Source organism: Poecile atricapillus, chromosome 6 (assembly GCF_030490865.1).
Source record: "Poecile atricapillus isolate bPoeAtr1 chromosome 6, bPoeAtr1.hap1, whole genome shotgun sequence".
NCBI lineage: Eukaryota > Metazoa > Chordata > Aves > Passeriformes > Paridae > Poecile > Poecile atricapillus.
In genome coordinates, this window is record NC_081254.1 from 27,152,920 (window position 1) to 27,170,177 (window position 17,258).

A 17,258-nucleotide genomic window follows, 5' to 3' on the forward strand; every position below is an offset into this window, starting at 1 on the left:
TACAGCTAATAGCTGTATTTCAGCAAAGGTCCCATGGTACATGTTGAACAATAACTAGCACTTCTGTGCCACTTGCAGTTTTTAATTGAATTTCTATCCCATGGATATCATGTCAGAGTCATTCATCTGCTCCAATAAGTCTTCTGATATTAAACAAGTTCTTCCAAGTTATTATTGTAGTACAAATACTGCTCGAAGGTTGATTTGCATTGCATAGACACTGGTCTGGGGAAGGTAATGCAGTGCAGAAAATCTTAGCTTGTGTAGGCACAGAGCAATTATTTTTGCTGAAATTACCATACTGTATCTTTCCATTTCTTTTCATGTTGGAATGATAAGACCTGCTCTTTCTGTCCTCCTTTGAGTGAGACACAGACACCGGAAAAAAATTGTACAGCTCTCTAGTCTAGAGCAAATCACTCCTTGTTTCTGAGATGGTGCTCTTGCTTAGAGGCTCTGACTCTTGGAGCTGACTGCACTGGCATGAACTTGGACCAGACTGTCATGTGGTGGGGTCTTAACAGCTCCAGAATAATGAACTCTGACACTGCTGAAACTGTGCTCTTGGGTTCAGTGTGTGGAAATGAGGGGATCCATGGTGTAGACTTTGCTGTCACCTTAACTCTGCCTTTTTCTTTAATTTTCTAACCTTATTCAAAAGGTGAAAAAAAGCATTGTGTGTCGTGGAAAGAAAAAGTTTAAACTCAATTTCCCTCTGCCAGATTCAGAGACTTATGTCTGACAGTGTGTTTATGATACTGAAGCACTACAGTCTATGACAACTCATTTTTGGGCTCTCCTTACTGAATGGTGTATTTGGCTGATGGCATAAACAGAAGCAGGATGAAGTTTCTAACCAAACTAGGGAGAGGGTCTCCATCACTAGACTCTTCAGGAGGGAAGGTCTGAACTGTGTTTGCTGGCCAGCAGTAAGAAAAAGCAGAGGGAATGTCTTCATTGCTGAAACAGAAATGAAACACTGTCTGACAAAGCTCTTGATGGGAGTTTTCTCAGGAGTTGCAACAAGAAGTGCAAGCATGACATACTAAGTATTAATTACATGGAGATTCCAGTGTGCAAAATTAATTGTAATTTCCCAGCATGCTTTTCCTTTTCCTCTGTTTTCTATTGATTAGTGTACTAAAATCTATTTGGGAATTAATAATTCAGTCACCTGAGAAGTCACAGTGACTCCAAACACCTGGGCTTTGGAGTTGCAGCGTCCCAGCTGAAGTTCAGCCTTAAGCCTGTCTGCCTCTTTGCTTGAGACTGAAAGACATGCTTACATGCACTTAGGAGGGTGTAGAGAATCACTTAAATAACTGGCCTGTTCTTGGTTTGATGTGCCAGTATAAGATGATTGTCAGTGTTTGCCCTTCAGCATGTTCACAAGAAGCTCTAAGGAGACTGCTCCTCTGCAGATTACTGGTGTGAGGCAGGTCTGTGTGGGGTGCAGGTTCTGTCAAGGCCCCCAGGCTGCCCATATGTGAAAAGAAGTTGCTCAGCTCGCCAGCCAGAGGTTTCAACTAGGAGGTGTTCTTTTTTTAATTTTTTTTTTAGAGCAACTTGGAGAATAAATTCTCTTAATGGTGTGCCTGTTGTGATGACAAGGTCTTACCTGCACTGTGGCACAGGGACCAAAGGACAGCTGCATACTGCTGGAAGGGCATAACTGGAATCTGTTTCATGCATGAGGAAGCATCTGCTTGAGGGTATCCTGGTGTCCAAAGGTGTAAGCCTTGCTGCAGGGACAGCATTTGCTGTATTTATTTACATCCTGCTTTCTGGATCTAACATCATTCTGGCATGTTCACGGGACAGCCCTGGGTTTAGTACTGCCTTGTCTGGATTCAACCTGTTTTCAGTTCCCACTGAGCTATCCAGGAGGCATTTCAAAGCATGCAGCAAAATCCCATTTAGAGCCTGTCTAGAAACCTCGGTGTGAAAAGCCCTGCCTCTTTATCTTCCTTGTAAGGTTGCAACTATGATATTAGCTTGTGACAGCAATTATTGATGGTGTCATTAAGGATGAGATAGAATTCCTGGAAATGCATTTAATATTTTCCCCTTTTTTGCTGCAGGGACACTGATAAGTGGTGGCAGAATGAGATGTAAAAAAATAAAAAAAGACAGAGAGAAGGTGGGGGTTAAAGAAACCCATGTTTATGGTTTGCCCTCATCCATGAGGAAGGGAGAATAATTAATGAAAAACTTTGTGTGCTAGAGCTATTAAAGTGCAATCTTAGCAAAATAATGACTTGTAGCAAAACCCCATCATTATTTATTTTCTCTATTTTCAGCATCAGTTGTGTAAAGTATGGACAAAGAAATAACCCCTTCAGAAAGCACTCTCAATGTGCTGTTACAGTTGTCTTGAAAAGACAGCTGCTATTTCACCACAGTGCTTTGATTATTACAAACACATTGTTTTAAAGCTTAGCAGCTGTGTAATAGTACATGGTGCATATGTACACGATGTTATATCTCTTTCTGTGTTCCCTCCTTCTGTAATCACTGCACTTAAAGCTCTATATGAGCTTTATTGATCCATGATTGTAGCTCATAACACAGACCTATTCTCTTGCATCTGAGTCAAGGACAAATAAATATTTGTATCTAAAATGGACTCCAGGGGAAAGTTCTTTTTGTCTGTATGGACTATGATTAATATAGGCATGCACTAGAGGGGTTAAAGAGGTTTTGGAAGAGGGAGGGATGGGGAAAATGAACTAGGGGAAGCTTGGTTAAAATCAGCAGATTTCCTGTAGTGGGAGATCCTCTCACTGGTTTCTATTTTCAACTGCCTGAGTGATGCAGGTTCACTGTGGTGCTTACTTAGAAGTGGATGATGCAGGATGTTCTGAGGAACACGCTGTACTCTAATGAGGCTTCCACTTTTGGATGGGATGAGTAGTTGGGTTTGGACATATAATAGCTGAGGACCTAATGTTAGAATATGAGCAACTGCAGCATACTCAAGGCAGTGGTGTGAACCCAGCAGGTTTCTTGTCCAGATGCCCTCACAGGGACCCTTTGAAGGGACAAAGGTGGGGGATGAAAATTTACGTGTACTGATCCACTGGCCACTCATCACTGCCCTGATTCTTGGAATAAACTGCAGAGATGAACCATGTTTCCTACATGTTCTTATGCTCAGGGTGTCCATGCACTGCTCGCTGACCTATCAGCCATGACTAAATGTTTATGCTAGAAATCATGGCAACATGTGAATCTCCCTCTTCTGTACCATATTTCATTTTCTCCACGGTCTTCAGAGTAAAACCTGCAGAGGTGTGCACAGACAAGTCTACAGAACTGCCTCTGCACCAGGTGGTTGATCAGAGCCCTGTTTACTGTAGAGGGTTTATAGTCAGAGCATTCCTATTCAGCCTGCAGGAAGATTCATTTCCAGAATGTTAAAGCTGATGTTAAAACAAACCACGTGCCTTCTGGTAAGACAGCTAAAAGGAATAAGGAAATGGCCAATGATGAGTTGCCACTATTTCCTAATTAATCACAGGCTATTGCAATTTACCTGCTAAAAGATGGACAACCCTTTATGCTGACATTATCCGTGGGGGACTTAATGGTACCTTCCAGGAGTGTAATATCATGCTTCATTTTGTCACTGGCTTTTGTAGTATCAGGTTGAGTAAAATGAAGAAAAAAAAAAAAAAAAAGGCATTTTTTTCCTGGTCTAAATAACATCACTGTAAGAAATTAAGTGCCACTGCTTTAAAACCTTCCAGGAGCTCTAATCTTGCTGGGTTAGAGCACAGTTAAAGATACACTTTGCAATTTATTGAATTTGGGTTTAATTTTTTTGTTTTTTTAGGTGTGGATCCATGGACTGTGCTGTCAGTAACATGAACAGTTGGTTGATAACTAGGCTGATACCCTGAGTTAGACTGGAACCCAGGTTCAAGTGGAAAGCGTGGCTAAAGGCCCAAAATATACAGTCACAGACTTGAATGCTTGCACAGACAACGACATGGATGGACTCTGAGCTCTGTCGTGACACAGGGCACAGGGCCTCATGCAGCCCAATCCATCTGCCATGGACAGGAAAGTGTGGATCTCAGTTTACAGTTTGAAATTTCTTCCTCTTTTTGAACCTTTGGGGGAGGTACCATACTCCAACCTAGGTGGTTGGAACAGCAGCAAAATATGCCCTCCCGTGTAAAAATCCTCATAAGAAACCTGTGGCAAAGTAGGAACCCTGCAGGTCTCCCAAGATACTTTCCATGCCTTTAGTACAACAGTACAATTATTTCTTCAGTGAACCTTGAAGTCTGCAGGTTGATTGTTTGTATTCAAGCCTTTCTATGATTAAATCCAAAGACATAAAGTAAATCCATAGTGTGTATAGGAAAAAGACTCAGATCATGGACAGCTTTCTCCTTTTATTTGCATTGATAATATGCATGGTACTTAGCCCTTCATAAAATTCATTTAGATAAAAGTCAAGACTTCATGAATAAGAACCTTCTCAGCACACTTAGGAGTAAAGGCATAGAGATATTTATCCTTGTGTTTTGGGTTATAAACAAAAGTATTCATCCTCTAACACCTAGAGGAAATATCTGCAATGTAGTATTGGAGGCAATTCTCAGTTTGAACAATTTTAAGTTGGATCTTTCTAACTATTTCTTGAGTCAACATATCAAACTGAAGAGATGATTGGTCTCTTCCAGTGCTCCCTTTTCTGTCCTTTTGTCTCAGCCTCAAATACCTTCCCTTGTGAGTTTGAAGAGGATGTGCATTCCTTGTGCTCCGTTTGCTATTCCTTCGTTAAAAAGATAATCACTCAGCTATCTCCTGGGGGACTTGCTGATGCTGATTGACTTTTCAAGCTGCTCCCACTTTATTGATCTTCTGTCTGAAAAGATTTCAACAGGTTTATTCTCCCAAAGGCAAAGTCTTTTGTGTTAGATGAGCTTCTGAGGGCTGAGTGCAAAAGATGACAGGAAAAGGAGGCTTTTCTGGGGTGAAATTATGCCTGAACCAACATGATGGTTTGAAAGATATTAGGCAGGGAAGTTCTTAGGGCATTGGTAGCATGGGAGTGATCAGCTGTGTGCTTTCTGAGCTGTCCACAACTGGCAGATGTTTGATGGGGAAAAGGGGACCCCTGCCCTATGGATCACAGTAATTTATTAAACTTGATAAACTGCAAGCTCACCTTTTTGGAGAGTCTGTATTGATTCAAGCTTAGACCCCAGTGTCTGCATTTTGAAAACGCAGTAACTGGAGTCAAGGCTGTTAATCCTTGTGCTCGGGGAATGAATAAAACTCATACTCAAACAGTGCTTCTGTGAAATACTTACCTGCAGTGCAGCACTGAATTTAGGAGAGGTGTAATCCAGCTGCTGATCTGACTGTTGCACAAACCAAGAAACTGGGTGACAGCTGTCTTTCATTTTTGCATTTATATCCCTGTCCCTCTATTTCTCAACCAAAATTTTTCATTCTGAGGAACTAGGAGAGAATATAGTGTCATAATCTGAATATCTGGAAGAGAAAGAACAAGAGTCTTTTGGGAGCATTCAGAACAACCCTAGCTTCTTGCCTGGGGAGGCAGTTGTATAACCAGGTCACCCTGCAAAGCAAGTGGTGCAGCCTACAGAAGAGCATTGTCAGCTGTATAATCTGGCCTGGAAGCTCCTTCTGTCTGGTGAATTATGATGTCTCTGCTATATGATGCTCAAAAATGTTACTTCAACAGGCTGGGAGGGTTTGCAGATCCTGTCATGGATATTTCAGTGGTAATTGGAATGGATTAAGCTTTGAAGGATTCAAATGCCGATTTTATGTTTTATATATTTACATATTTATTTGTTATATTGAAAGACAACTTGTGTCTGTTCTGGTGAGAATATGAAACCACAAAATACCTGTTGAGAGCAATATTAACCTGTGACTTGTGGTCTTTTATGGCTCCAAATTCTGTTTTCTTCTTTAGAAAACTAAATTTGCACTATTCTTTGTCTTGTCTATGCAAGTTTAAACTTTGAAGGTTTTCAGAAATGCAGAATTCTCACAAATGCAAAATTGTGAAATGCTTGCAAAATGCATTGCATCCTCTTGTTGATGTTGTTATTAGTCTTTACGTTTATAGATACACGCAGATATAGTGGGTCCTTACTTTTATTGTGTGTATTTGTGTAAATCTGCCAGTATTACTCACTCTCTTGTATGTGATAGGGCCATATTGATTTTAACTTATTGGAGATCTGGTGTTGTCTTGTTAGTTCTGGAAGAGTAGCACATAGAGGCTCTCAGTCATGTTGTGACTGGAGGTAAAGATCCTAAGGTCTAGAAGGTTCTAGACTTAGTTCATTGCCAGTCCCCAGCTGTCTCAGGTAGCTGCATCTCATGAGCTTCAGAATTTTTATTTTTGGGAACAGCAAGAGTCAGTTTTTCCCCAGGAAGCTAAGTTAATGTGAAACTGAGTGCTGAGGAGCCTTGCTGGAGGTCAGGCAGGATTCTGTGGTATTTATGCTCAGATTGTGTGGGTGTGCTGCTGGGGACAGTAACCTTTGTGGGTCACAAGCAGGGGTAGACATAAGGCTTGTGGGAGAGGGGTCAGCTGAGGTAGGGACTGGAAGGAGCTGCAGGCTGATGGTAAAATTTGGTTTGGGAATTGTCTGCAGTTTTTAATATCTGTGTCTAAGGAACTGGACTAAGCTATCTTTATCACTGCCCTCTTTTAATTACATCAGTTCTGCAAAGATTTGCTGATGGTTTGAAAAAATCGACGTGCCTTGTGTGATTTTAAAGATGACTCAGGTCTGTCTGAATGTCCCCACAGTACAGCTACCACTGATGCCAAAACAGGCAAGGCAGTGTCAGAAGCAAGTTTCAGGTAAATCACCTTCCCAGGGAGCATGAGCGGAGAAATGTGTGCATCCCCAGATGGGAAACAGAGATTTGAGTCACCTGTCCCCCTTTTTTAGAAGGGTATGGTGAGCTCCCGTCAGGGTAGTTTGTATATCTCAGTGTGCTTATTCTCTTAGTGGTTGGAAGGAATTCTTTGTCATCGACATCTAACACAAAAATATAGAGTTGAGGAAGGGGGCAGTTCCATAATCTCCCCTTGACATTTTGTTCAAGACACATTTAAGAGAAGTTCTGGTTTAAATATGCACAGAATAGCGTAGATGTTAAATGGAACTTCTAGAACTGCTTCACAAAATCCTACATTCAAAGCACTTCCTTCTGCTATAAAATAATGCAAATTAAAATGATTAGCTACTTCAGAGAATTGTTAGAGAAGCATTTTTAGCTATAGTAATAAAAGTAGGAAAGGGCCGGGGAAGGACCTTGTTTCTAATTAATTATCTAATTAATATCTGATTAATTAATGAGGCTTTGTCATCAAAGCTGTCTTTTATCTTTGAGGCTATTAAAGTGTCCTCTAGACCAAATTTCTTGAATATGTGTTGATAAGGCCATCTTTGCTGAGTCAGTCAAGTGCTTGGAATCAAATCAATATGCTGCCTTATCAGGGATGCATAAGACACCTCTTTGGAAAATTAGAATACATCAGAATCAAGAACATGATAAATATGTCAGATCTTTTAGACAGTACGAATGGAAAATGAGTAATGATGAAGTGCAGTTCTTCAGAGCTATAAAGAAGTAATGCTTTTACATAGACTTTACAGTAGTGAAATGACCAGAGCAGGAAAAGTAGAGGCCCTTGGAAAGTCAAAATCTCTAAGCTCCAGGTTGCCCCTGATTCAAGGTGGCTGAGATGTGTCTGCATCTCCTCTGATGAGCTTCTGTGAGGTACCATTTCTACCAGCAGGTATCTATTTTATCAGCTTTGCCTAGCCACAAAAGGATTGCCAGTTCATCAGTGGTGTAACGGGACAAGCATGAAGGGAAGGGCTTATCCCAGCTTTTGAGGAGAAGCATTTCACATTTTATCAGGTCTCTGTTTATATTCTTTATGCTGCCAGCAACTGTTGGGAAATCCATATCATACTTCTCTGCTTATCTCTGCTCTCTTCATTTTGTAATGCGATAAATTGTGTAAGTCACAGTGGAGTCCTGATACCATTTGGCACCTGCTTCTAGTAGTAATTCTCATACATGTCCAGAATAATAACATTTAAAATGTAGAGCACTAGAACATTATAATAAATAATGAACTTTCGATCTCAGTCAGGATGGCTGAGGTCCTTCCCCTTCATTTGTACTGACAGCTCAGTGCATGCAATTTTCTAGCCCATTTATGGTGAGATACACCTTGCTTTGTGCTAGTTGTGTGTTGGTTGCTCTGGTCTCTTTTTACTCTGAAGGGTGGAAGGCATTTTAAGAGAGAAATATATCCTCATCTATTTTAGGGTGAATAAAACATCCTCTTAGTTTCCAGTTTTTGTCTATAGGTACAAAAAAAAAATGTGGACAGGCTTGTGAGCTAGAGCTACCTAGTTTGTAGGTGGCTAAATTTAAGATGAAATAAATGGCCATGGTAGAGAGAAGATGGAATCTTGCAAATGGAGGAGTAGAGTTATTTCAGTTTCACTGTAGGAGGCACCAACCTTTGTTGCTTTTGTGCCTGCTTATTGTGGGCTATTCAGCAGCAGAGTATAAAGCAAAGCTTAGTAATCACTACACATGCAGCCTGCTTGCTCTGACCAGGTTCCCTGGTTCTCTGAAAGAATATTCTCTGCTATAGGCTTTTATAGTACAGGCTCTAGCCTGCCATCAGGTGTTAGGATCCATCAGTTTGGCTGGGTTGATTTCTGCTTCACAGCAGAGTTTGCCATTCTTTGATAGAAGCAAAATGTTGAGACAGCTTCAGAGCTGCCTTTAGCCAAATCTGTGTCCCACAGTGGGTATAGGGCCTCTCTCTAAATGTCCTAGAGCAGAGAATGAAGCTCTGGTGCTCAAGGTGGTTTTTTTTTGTTGATATGATGATTCTCAGTTTTGCTTTGCCAGCATTTCTTGCTTTTTCTGCCATTCTACCCATTTCCTGCAATCCCCTTGCTCTATCTCTTCGCGTCTCAAAAGAGGGTCTTGCTTCTTCAGGTGGTTCTACAGAATATTTTAGATCTGAAACTTCTGCTTTTCCACAGAAATGGTGTTTCTGAAGGTAGGGGTGCAGAAAAGAACAGGGATTGGGGAAGCACTGCCTGTTTTCTGATGGTGATTGTTATTTAGGCACCCTGTGTCATGTTCTGGGTGGTCAGTGATTGCTGGGGATATCTAAAGCATCACTGTGTTCCTACAGAACAAGTGCAAGCACCATGCAAACATATGGCTTTCAAGTTAGTCCCCACCATCCCTGTAGGTTTAATACACACAAACTGCATTTCCACAGACTGTTCATGCCCATCTTAGTAGTCATCTCTGCCAGGAAATGACTGGTGTGAACAGCCCCCCTGCCCTCTGTGATGGTGATCAAATGAAATGCTGATGAGCAATCAGCCACTAGAAATGTGACTGATATTTGCAACTCCTGTGTTTTATTTTCCATAAATCCAGAGGTGGAATATTCTGTATCCTTTTGTTAAACCTCTGAGACATCCAGTGTCCTCCCAAAGGCTCATATGGAATAAACAAAAGAGGAATCTTTCCTATAAAAAAATAAAGAGAAGAATATGAAAAAAATAAATAAAAAAGAGGAAGCCAGTGTTCCTAGTTGTCTCTTCTCACCTTAATTTTGAACTTCAAATCACAATGACTGTGCATCACTGCAGCTCATTTTTCCTCGCCACCTCCACTCTATGTTGCAGATGGAAATTTATCAACAAAGGTCATCTTCAAGTCTTTTGGATGTTTAGTGATGGGAATCACCATTAATCAGAAAAGAAAGGGGATGGAGGAAGGGTGCTGGGATCATAATAGTATTTGAGGTGGATATTCTGCTGTTTACATTACATGCAAACTAAAAGGAAAAAAAAAAGATTTTTTTTTCAAGATACATTACCAAAACTATGATCTGCTTGAACTTCTTTTTCCCTAGTGGGATCTCTGGTTTTAGATACTTTTGAAACCTTATGGAACTGAAGGTCCACTAGAACTGATGGGTTATGGTTCCAGAAATATTGAGAATATACACCCTTGTGTATGATGGCAGAAAGTGGTTTTATTTAGATTGTGTTAAATACTCTGGATCTGTGCTGATATATTGGATAGATGGGTTTTTTTGCAGGAAGATCTTCCTGTTAAAGATTGGTCCCTGAGGCATCCATGACAAAAGATGTAATTGGACTAGTAAAGCTAGTTGTAGAATGATCAGAGGCATGAATAGCTTGTACAAGGAGTGTCTGAATAAACAGGGAGTCTTGAGACTGGGAAAAAAAAAGATCTGTGGAGAATATGAGAATAATCAGTGAAATCACAAATGGCAGCATGGGGCTCCATGGTTTGTACTTGTTAAGTGGGAGAAGTTAAACCAAAAGGGAGCCTCTCTTCATACAGCACAGAGCTGTGGTGTTTACTACCATATGATAGCAAAGTTGCCAGAAGCTTCCCTGTGGGATTAGACAGATTTATGGAACTAAAAGCCCACTGATGGCTCTGGCATGCAAGGACATCATCTTCAATTTAGGAAGTCTGTGATATTGCTGTAGGCTGGGACATTACAGCAGGAAGCAGCACCACGTGCTTGCTTGATTTCTGTTCACTTCCCCAGACTTTCATTGTGGCCTTCAGTTTCCTTTAGTAGGATGGAGACAAAGGGAGGCAGTTCTTTCTGCTTGCAGTTGTAAAATACTCTGGTTCTATATTTATTGCAGTCACTAAACTCATGGTTGGGTAAAAACAAGCTCTCAACAAATGTTTTGCTCTCTTAACTGGCTGATTCAGACTACACGCACAGGAACTTCCTTGGTTACTGAGTAGATTTAGCTCTACTGGGCTTCTGTGGGTACTTCTGTTGTAAAATGTCCACATCCAGACTTATGTCAGCTCCAGACAGGGAAGGACTAAGAATTAGATTTTGCTTGTTACCTCCATTGATGTAATTTTTGATGCTGTCAGATAAGAGTACCAGTGGTGTCCTGACTGTGAGGTTAAAAGATCCTTTGCCACAGTCCAGTTAATTTTTTTCTTTTGTTATTTGTTTTGTTTGGGCTTCTTTTATTTATGGGGTGTTTGTTTGTGTTTTTGTTGTTGTGTGTGGGTTTTTTGTTGGTTTTGTTTTGTTTTGAATTTTATTTTGTTCTGTCAGCAAAAGTATCTGTGTGTGTGACCAGGTCAACCAGACAGCCTTGCAGTGGTAATAGTGGAACTTTCTGGCCACTGCCTCAATGGGCTTTGACTCAGGAGGGGTCTTTTCTCAGTGTGTTGTAGCTTCAGAAGGGCCTTTATCTCAGGGAGGGTAATTTGAGGGGAGGAAGGGGAAGGGAAAGAAGGAAACACAAGTGATGGAAGACTGGCTGCCCGAGTTCCTGTGCTGTGCAGTTGAGTTCTTTGTACTGTATTACTATGTGAGCTGTGTTTGAATGTTTTCCTGCAGCTGGATGTTCAGAGTGTTGTGCCTCCTCTCATGTTTCATGGGATTTACTTTTATGCTGCAGCTTTTCTCAGAGCCCTCATAATTGCTCTCCCTTTGCTGGCTCTTGATTTTCATTAAACTTGTAGAAACTTTGTTTCTCTTGGGTTTTTTTTTTTTTCTGCCAAACTGGGAGAAAATTGGCCACTGAGTGAAAGCAAGAAGTTGTTTGTGGGGGTATGGAGAGACAAGCATGCTGCAGACAGGCAGTTTGCAGGCCCATGAGAAGTGAAGCAAGTATTAATCTGGCACGTTCCTGTTGCTCTCTGAAGTGCACAGAGAGCTGGGATATTCTTCTGCTCATTTAAGCAGAGCTGTTCCTCCACACAGTTTTCAGTGTGGGGCTGCAGGTATGTGTAGTGGGACTCTGGGCTGGAGATGAATGCATCAGCTTTAAAAGAAGCTTAGAAAATAGCTGAAAATCTAAAATGAAAAGCATGATGGCTTCTTCTCCACACAGAGAGAGAGTCACAGCACAGAGGAGAAAACCCTCTGACAGGAGGGTTGGTGGAAGAGACTGACTTTTTCATCCCAGTCATTCAGTGCCAGCATTTGCAGCTTATTTTCTCCTGAGAGACTTACATGTTTCCTAGCCTTTCTCCATAGCTGAATATCTGAGACTTCAAACAAACAAACCTGCCTTTCTCTGTCTGACAGAGCCCTGAGATGGAAAGTGTCACAGAGGAGAACTCTGAAAGCTATTCACATGGCATTCTTTTGCCTCTCCACACCTCTGCTTCATATCTCTGTGCCTGAGCAAGTCTTATCACAATATGAAGTCTGCTGGCTCAGGCTGGTTTGTTGGTTTCACAGAGAAGCTCAGGCTCAGATTTAGAGGAACAAGATGGATTTTGTCAGCTTGTGGTGCTCTGACTTATGACAGGTTTTGTATAGAGAAGCTTCTTCACCTGGGTGTATCCCTTGCACCTTGCTCTACCAGATTGGAGGATGTTGCAGCAATGTTTAAACACATCATGGCCTGTCACAAGAGGGCAATGGAATCAAGCAGATGGGGTTTTTCCCCCCACTGTTTAAAACAGAATATAATTGTGGGAGAATTTTCAGTATCCCAATAAAGCACTATATTATAAACCTTGATTTTCCAAATGGAATATGCAGAATTTGGTGAGGAGCAAAAGTCTGATGCAGCCTAGACCCTCAAAGTCATGATCAGAAACATTATTATTACAGAAACATATTATTACAGAGACATGGGACAAAACACATGGACTGAGTTAACACAGGATTGTTATATATGACCAGAGTCCATTCCACATCACAGAATCAATTAGGTTGGAGCAGATCTTTGAGATCATTGAGTACAACCTATGACCCAACACCACCTTGCCAACCATACCATGACACTGAGTGCCATGTCCAGTCTCTTTTAGAACACCTCCAGAGATGCTGACTCCACCATCCCTTTAGGCAGTCTGTTCCAATGTATAATCAGCCTGTGAAGAAATTCCTCCTAATGTCCAACCTGAACTTTCCATGACACAGCTTGAGGCCATGTCCTCTTGTCCTGTCACTTGGGAAGGAGGCTGACCCCCAGCTCAGTACACCCTCCTCTCAGGCAGCTGTAGAGAGTGATGAGGTCTCCCCTGAGCCTCCTTTTCTCCAGGCTAAACTCCCTCAGCCACTCCTCCCAGGGCTTGTGCTCCAGACCCTTCCCCAGCTCTGTTCCCCTTCTCTGAACTCACTCCAGCACCTCAATAGTCATTGAGTGAGAGGCCCAGAACGGAGCACAGCACTCGAGGTGTGGCCTCACCAGTGCTGAGTCCCGGGGAAGAATCACTGTAACATTCCTAATCCTGTGTTGTAAGAGTTTCTGTGCTACCAGCAGTGTACTGAGGTGCACTTTACGAAAGCATTGTTAAAAACACTTCTATGTATACACGTGTGTGTGGTTAGAAGCAATATGCAAATATCAGCTTGAGACTGAAGGCAGTAACAACCTTCCCAGATGATGAGATTCCAGGGATGGCTGGAATGGAGCAACCCAGAGGAGAATGAGATAAGCAGGATCAGTTTGCCATTAAAGGCCCCAAAAAAGATAAGGCAGGTGTTTGGGGTGTGACTCATGGAAACCACCTTTTATATCACCGAGTCTTTTCTCATTTTGATATGACTACATTTCTTCCCCTCCACTACTTTAGTAATGTGCTTGGAAGGGGACCATATTTTGACCAGAGGACTGGGAGAGAATTTGATATCCAGTCTGCTCGTAGTGTCAAATGACTGTAAGGATGTATGGGCTAGTTAGTTTGGAATTAGAAGTAATTAGTAAAAGAGAAGGGGTCAAGTTAAGATTAAAAGCTGACTCAAAAATTTTCTGTTCCACCTGTGGGTCACATCTCTTTAAATGTTCAGGCTTGGGTAGCTAAAATTAGCAGTGATCTTTTCTTTTTTTTTTTTTTTTAAAATGCTTGTTTTCTAATTAGGCAATTTGGTGGTAGAGCTGAGCCCTCCACTAGATGATTGCAGAAGCTGAAATGGCTAATTGTAGATGCTTGCTTTTGAAAAAATGAATCATTACTTATGCAAGCTTTCAGCTTCTTCATCTCTAGAACAGAGATAGTATTTCCCAGTATGGCTTTTGGGACTTTGTTAGTTTGAATGGATTAGCACGAGACAAAAGCTTTAGATTTTTTGGCCAGAAAAAGTGCCATGGAAATACAGTATATTATTGTGATATCCTTTGAGATGTTTCTGTGAAGCCAGTGGTGACTGTCATGGTAATAAAGAAAGCCTCAGAGAAGCTAACGAAATAATGATCCTACTTCCTTTCTAGCTATCCTTTGAAAGGGCAAATGCAATGAGTGATAATGGTTTAATGAGCAAGAGTCATTAGGGCATCCAGCCTGCATCTTTAGAAGTGTGAAAGCATTTTGGGAGATCTTAAAATTACTCAGAGAACAAACGCAAAGTGGCTCTGTCAGAATATTAAAGTGTTATTTGTATTCTCTTTTAATGCTGGTTGAAACCAGTGATCTCTTTCACTGCCTGGTGGCTGGTACATGTGTAGTCACAAAAGTGGCTTGTTCATAGCTGCAGTGCTGTTGGAAGGGTAATATCAAGGAAGTGCCTCTGCTTGCCCCCTGTCTGTTATCCTCTGCTTAGAGCTTAGTGTTACCTGAGGATTCCTGACCTGTTGAATTTGCATTTATAGGAGGCCTCATGTGCTGGAATTAATTGTCCTGGATTATTCAGTTTCATTAGTAAAGCTGCTTCAGTTTCAAGATTGGCTGGAGAGGGAAGGCTGCTATTATTTTTTTTTTATTTATTTGTTTGATATTGATACGTAGTGAGACAAGAGCTTCAGATACTTTGGGTGGGAAAATGTTATGAAAATACAGTTCATTATTGCCATATTCTTTGGGGTATCTGGGTGAAGCCCAGTGGGTGATCCTACTATGCATTAGTTCAGAAGAGTGGTGAGGACATTAGCTCTGTTTTTGTATTAAAGTGTTAACCAAAACACAAGGAAGTTGTTTGAGACTTGAAACACCCTGGCTGGTGACTGTTCAAAGCAGAAAGGCTAGTTCAACCCATTTAAGGAAAGAAAGACTTTACAAAGTATTTAGGAATTGTCCTTGAAGGATGCACTGAAGCAAGCTTTTGACTTCCTGATTCCTACCACTTGTAAGCCTTAAACCTGGCTGGTTTTATGGCTTGGCCCTTTTGGTGTCACTCTGGACCCCACCAGCAGCAAGGAAAGCAGCAGAGCTGGGTGCAGGCTCTGGCATTGCTCAGTTTCTCCAGCCACGTGAGTTGCCCTGTTCATTGTGATGCCAGAAAGGGTTTGGGCCATTTCTCTGCCAGACAGAAAAGAGCAGAGGATTGGTCTCAAACCAAACCAAATTCTAGATGCTTGTTGAACTTAGGAAAACAAACTACTGGAGCTCAGTACTGGGAAAGGCACTGAATTGCTGCATGTTCTCTGATCATCTCTCCAGTAAAAAGTGTGTTTAGAGAGGAGGGCAAGGGCCATGGATTCTCATCCTAATAAGATTTTAGATATGTCCAGGTAGGCTTTTTATGAGGACCTTTCTTTGTCTGCCTGCTGAGAGTTGTGTTTGCTCTGTCCCTATGACAGAAGCTGAGTTGGGATGGGAGCCAGGCACTCCACACTGCTTGCAGATGTGGGGGGGTTTTCAGGCAGGGTCAGATACCCCTCCCTCCTAAAGCCAGCTGGTGCTGAACACCCTTCAGGTCTGGGATCCTGTACAATGTAGCTGTTGGGTTGTTCTGGTAGGAAAAATCTTGTTTGTTAGGAAAGCAAAGTACTGCTTGTTTCTCTACTGAAAACAGTAGAGAAACAAGCAGGGCAGTGAGGTTTCAAACATGCCCACAATTGAGGAGGAGGACACTACAGAAAACCCTCTGTGACGAAGCAGCCCTTTTCCCCAGTCACGAATGGGTAATACCACCCCCAGATCATCTGCTCCTCTGGGTGGGATTTGCTAGTGTAGGGGCCTGAATCTGTCTCCGTAACTCAGAAAAATTAAATGCCTGGCACAAAGTAGGATGGGGGTGACTGAGGACTCAAGGTGCCAGTTTAGGCACATTTTTATCTAGACATGAGTTCAGCTGTTACAATTCTGAGCCACATTTGGATCCCCATCTTTAAGTCAAAAATCAACCTACCTAAATAAAACTGTTGTTGTTGGGTTTAATTTGGATTCTTATGTTGGATTTGTCTGAAAAGAGAATTTGTACTAAGGGTGCTGCTATCAGAGTCCTCTTACGTGTAGATATCATTTGCAATCCCACACTGGCACATGAGGCAGAGTCTGCCCCCAAAGTCCACCTGCATGGGAACACCACAACTCCCAGATGCGTATGATCAATGAATGCAGACACTGCCCCAAAGGACTCAAGTACTCTTCCCTTTTCTGCTGGCCACCCTGAATGAAACATAAAATTTTGTGTTTTAAGCGTAATAATGCTCAAACTGTAATTTGGAACATCTGTTCACACAGTCATTCCCTTCCCCTGAGCTCTAATAACAACATAAACTCTTTTTGTCTCCTCTTTTCTCCAGGTCAACAGACTATGGCACTACCTATGAAAAGCTAAATGACAAAGTAGGCCTGAAGACTGTGCTGAGCTACCTATATGTCAGTCCCACTAACAAGAGGAAGGTAAGGGAGAGACATTGCACTGGTAGCTATAGAAACAAAATTACAGCATTCTGAGAGGAATTATGATCCAAAAGTGAAATCTGTTGGTAATTCACAAGAGCTTGAATTTGCTGTCTAAGTTGCACTGGTGCAATTCCATGAAATCCCACAGAACTGACCCTGCTTTACTTGTGATGGCAGTGAAGTGCTTAATTCCCTTCTGAATTTGGTAGAGAAGTAAAAAGGTTGCTTTTATTTGCTTCTGACTGTTAAAACTTTAAAGAACTCACACAAATATTTCTGGGTTTCTTGCTTACACTGGCTTTGGCTATTACACATCTCCCTGCCTTCCATCTCCTTATTATTAGAAATACTGAGTAAAAGGCATTTATTTCTGCATTTGACTCTTTTTCTTCACATTTGGAGGTAAAGATGTAAATGACATTTTCTTTGGTTGCATCATGTAAGGGGGCTGAGAGCAGAATATGCCTGTGAGAGTGGGTGGAAGACCTACAATTTGATTTGGTTGTGTAGGAGAGAAGATGAGGTCACAGCTTTCCAACCCCCTGCTCACTCTTCCCACGTGATGCAATTAGGGCTGCAGCTGGCTCACACAAGCACAG

The 17,258-nt window shown here is 41.7% G+C and overlaps 1 protein-coding gene across 1 annotated transcript in view; it reads left to right on the top strand.

Annotated features, from left to right (window-relative positions):
* The window catches only part of SORCS3 (sortilin related VPS10 domain containing receptor 3), a 268,680-nt gene that overhangs the window by 113,812 nt on the left and 137,610 nt on the right, over positions 1 to 17,258 (top strand). Inside the window, exon 3 of the mRNA XM_058841941.1 lies at positions 16,557 to 16,656. Within this exon, the coding sequence (XP_058697924.1) occupies positions 16,557 to 16,656 (100 nt within the window). The remainder of the gene's footprint in view (positions 1 to 16,556; positions 16,657 to 17,258) is intronic.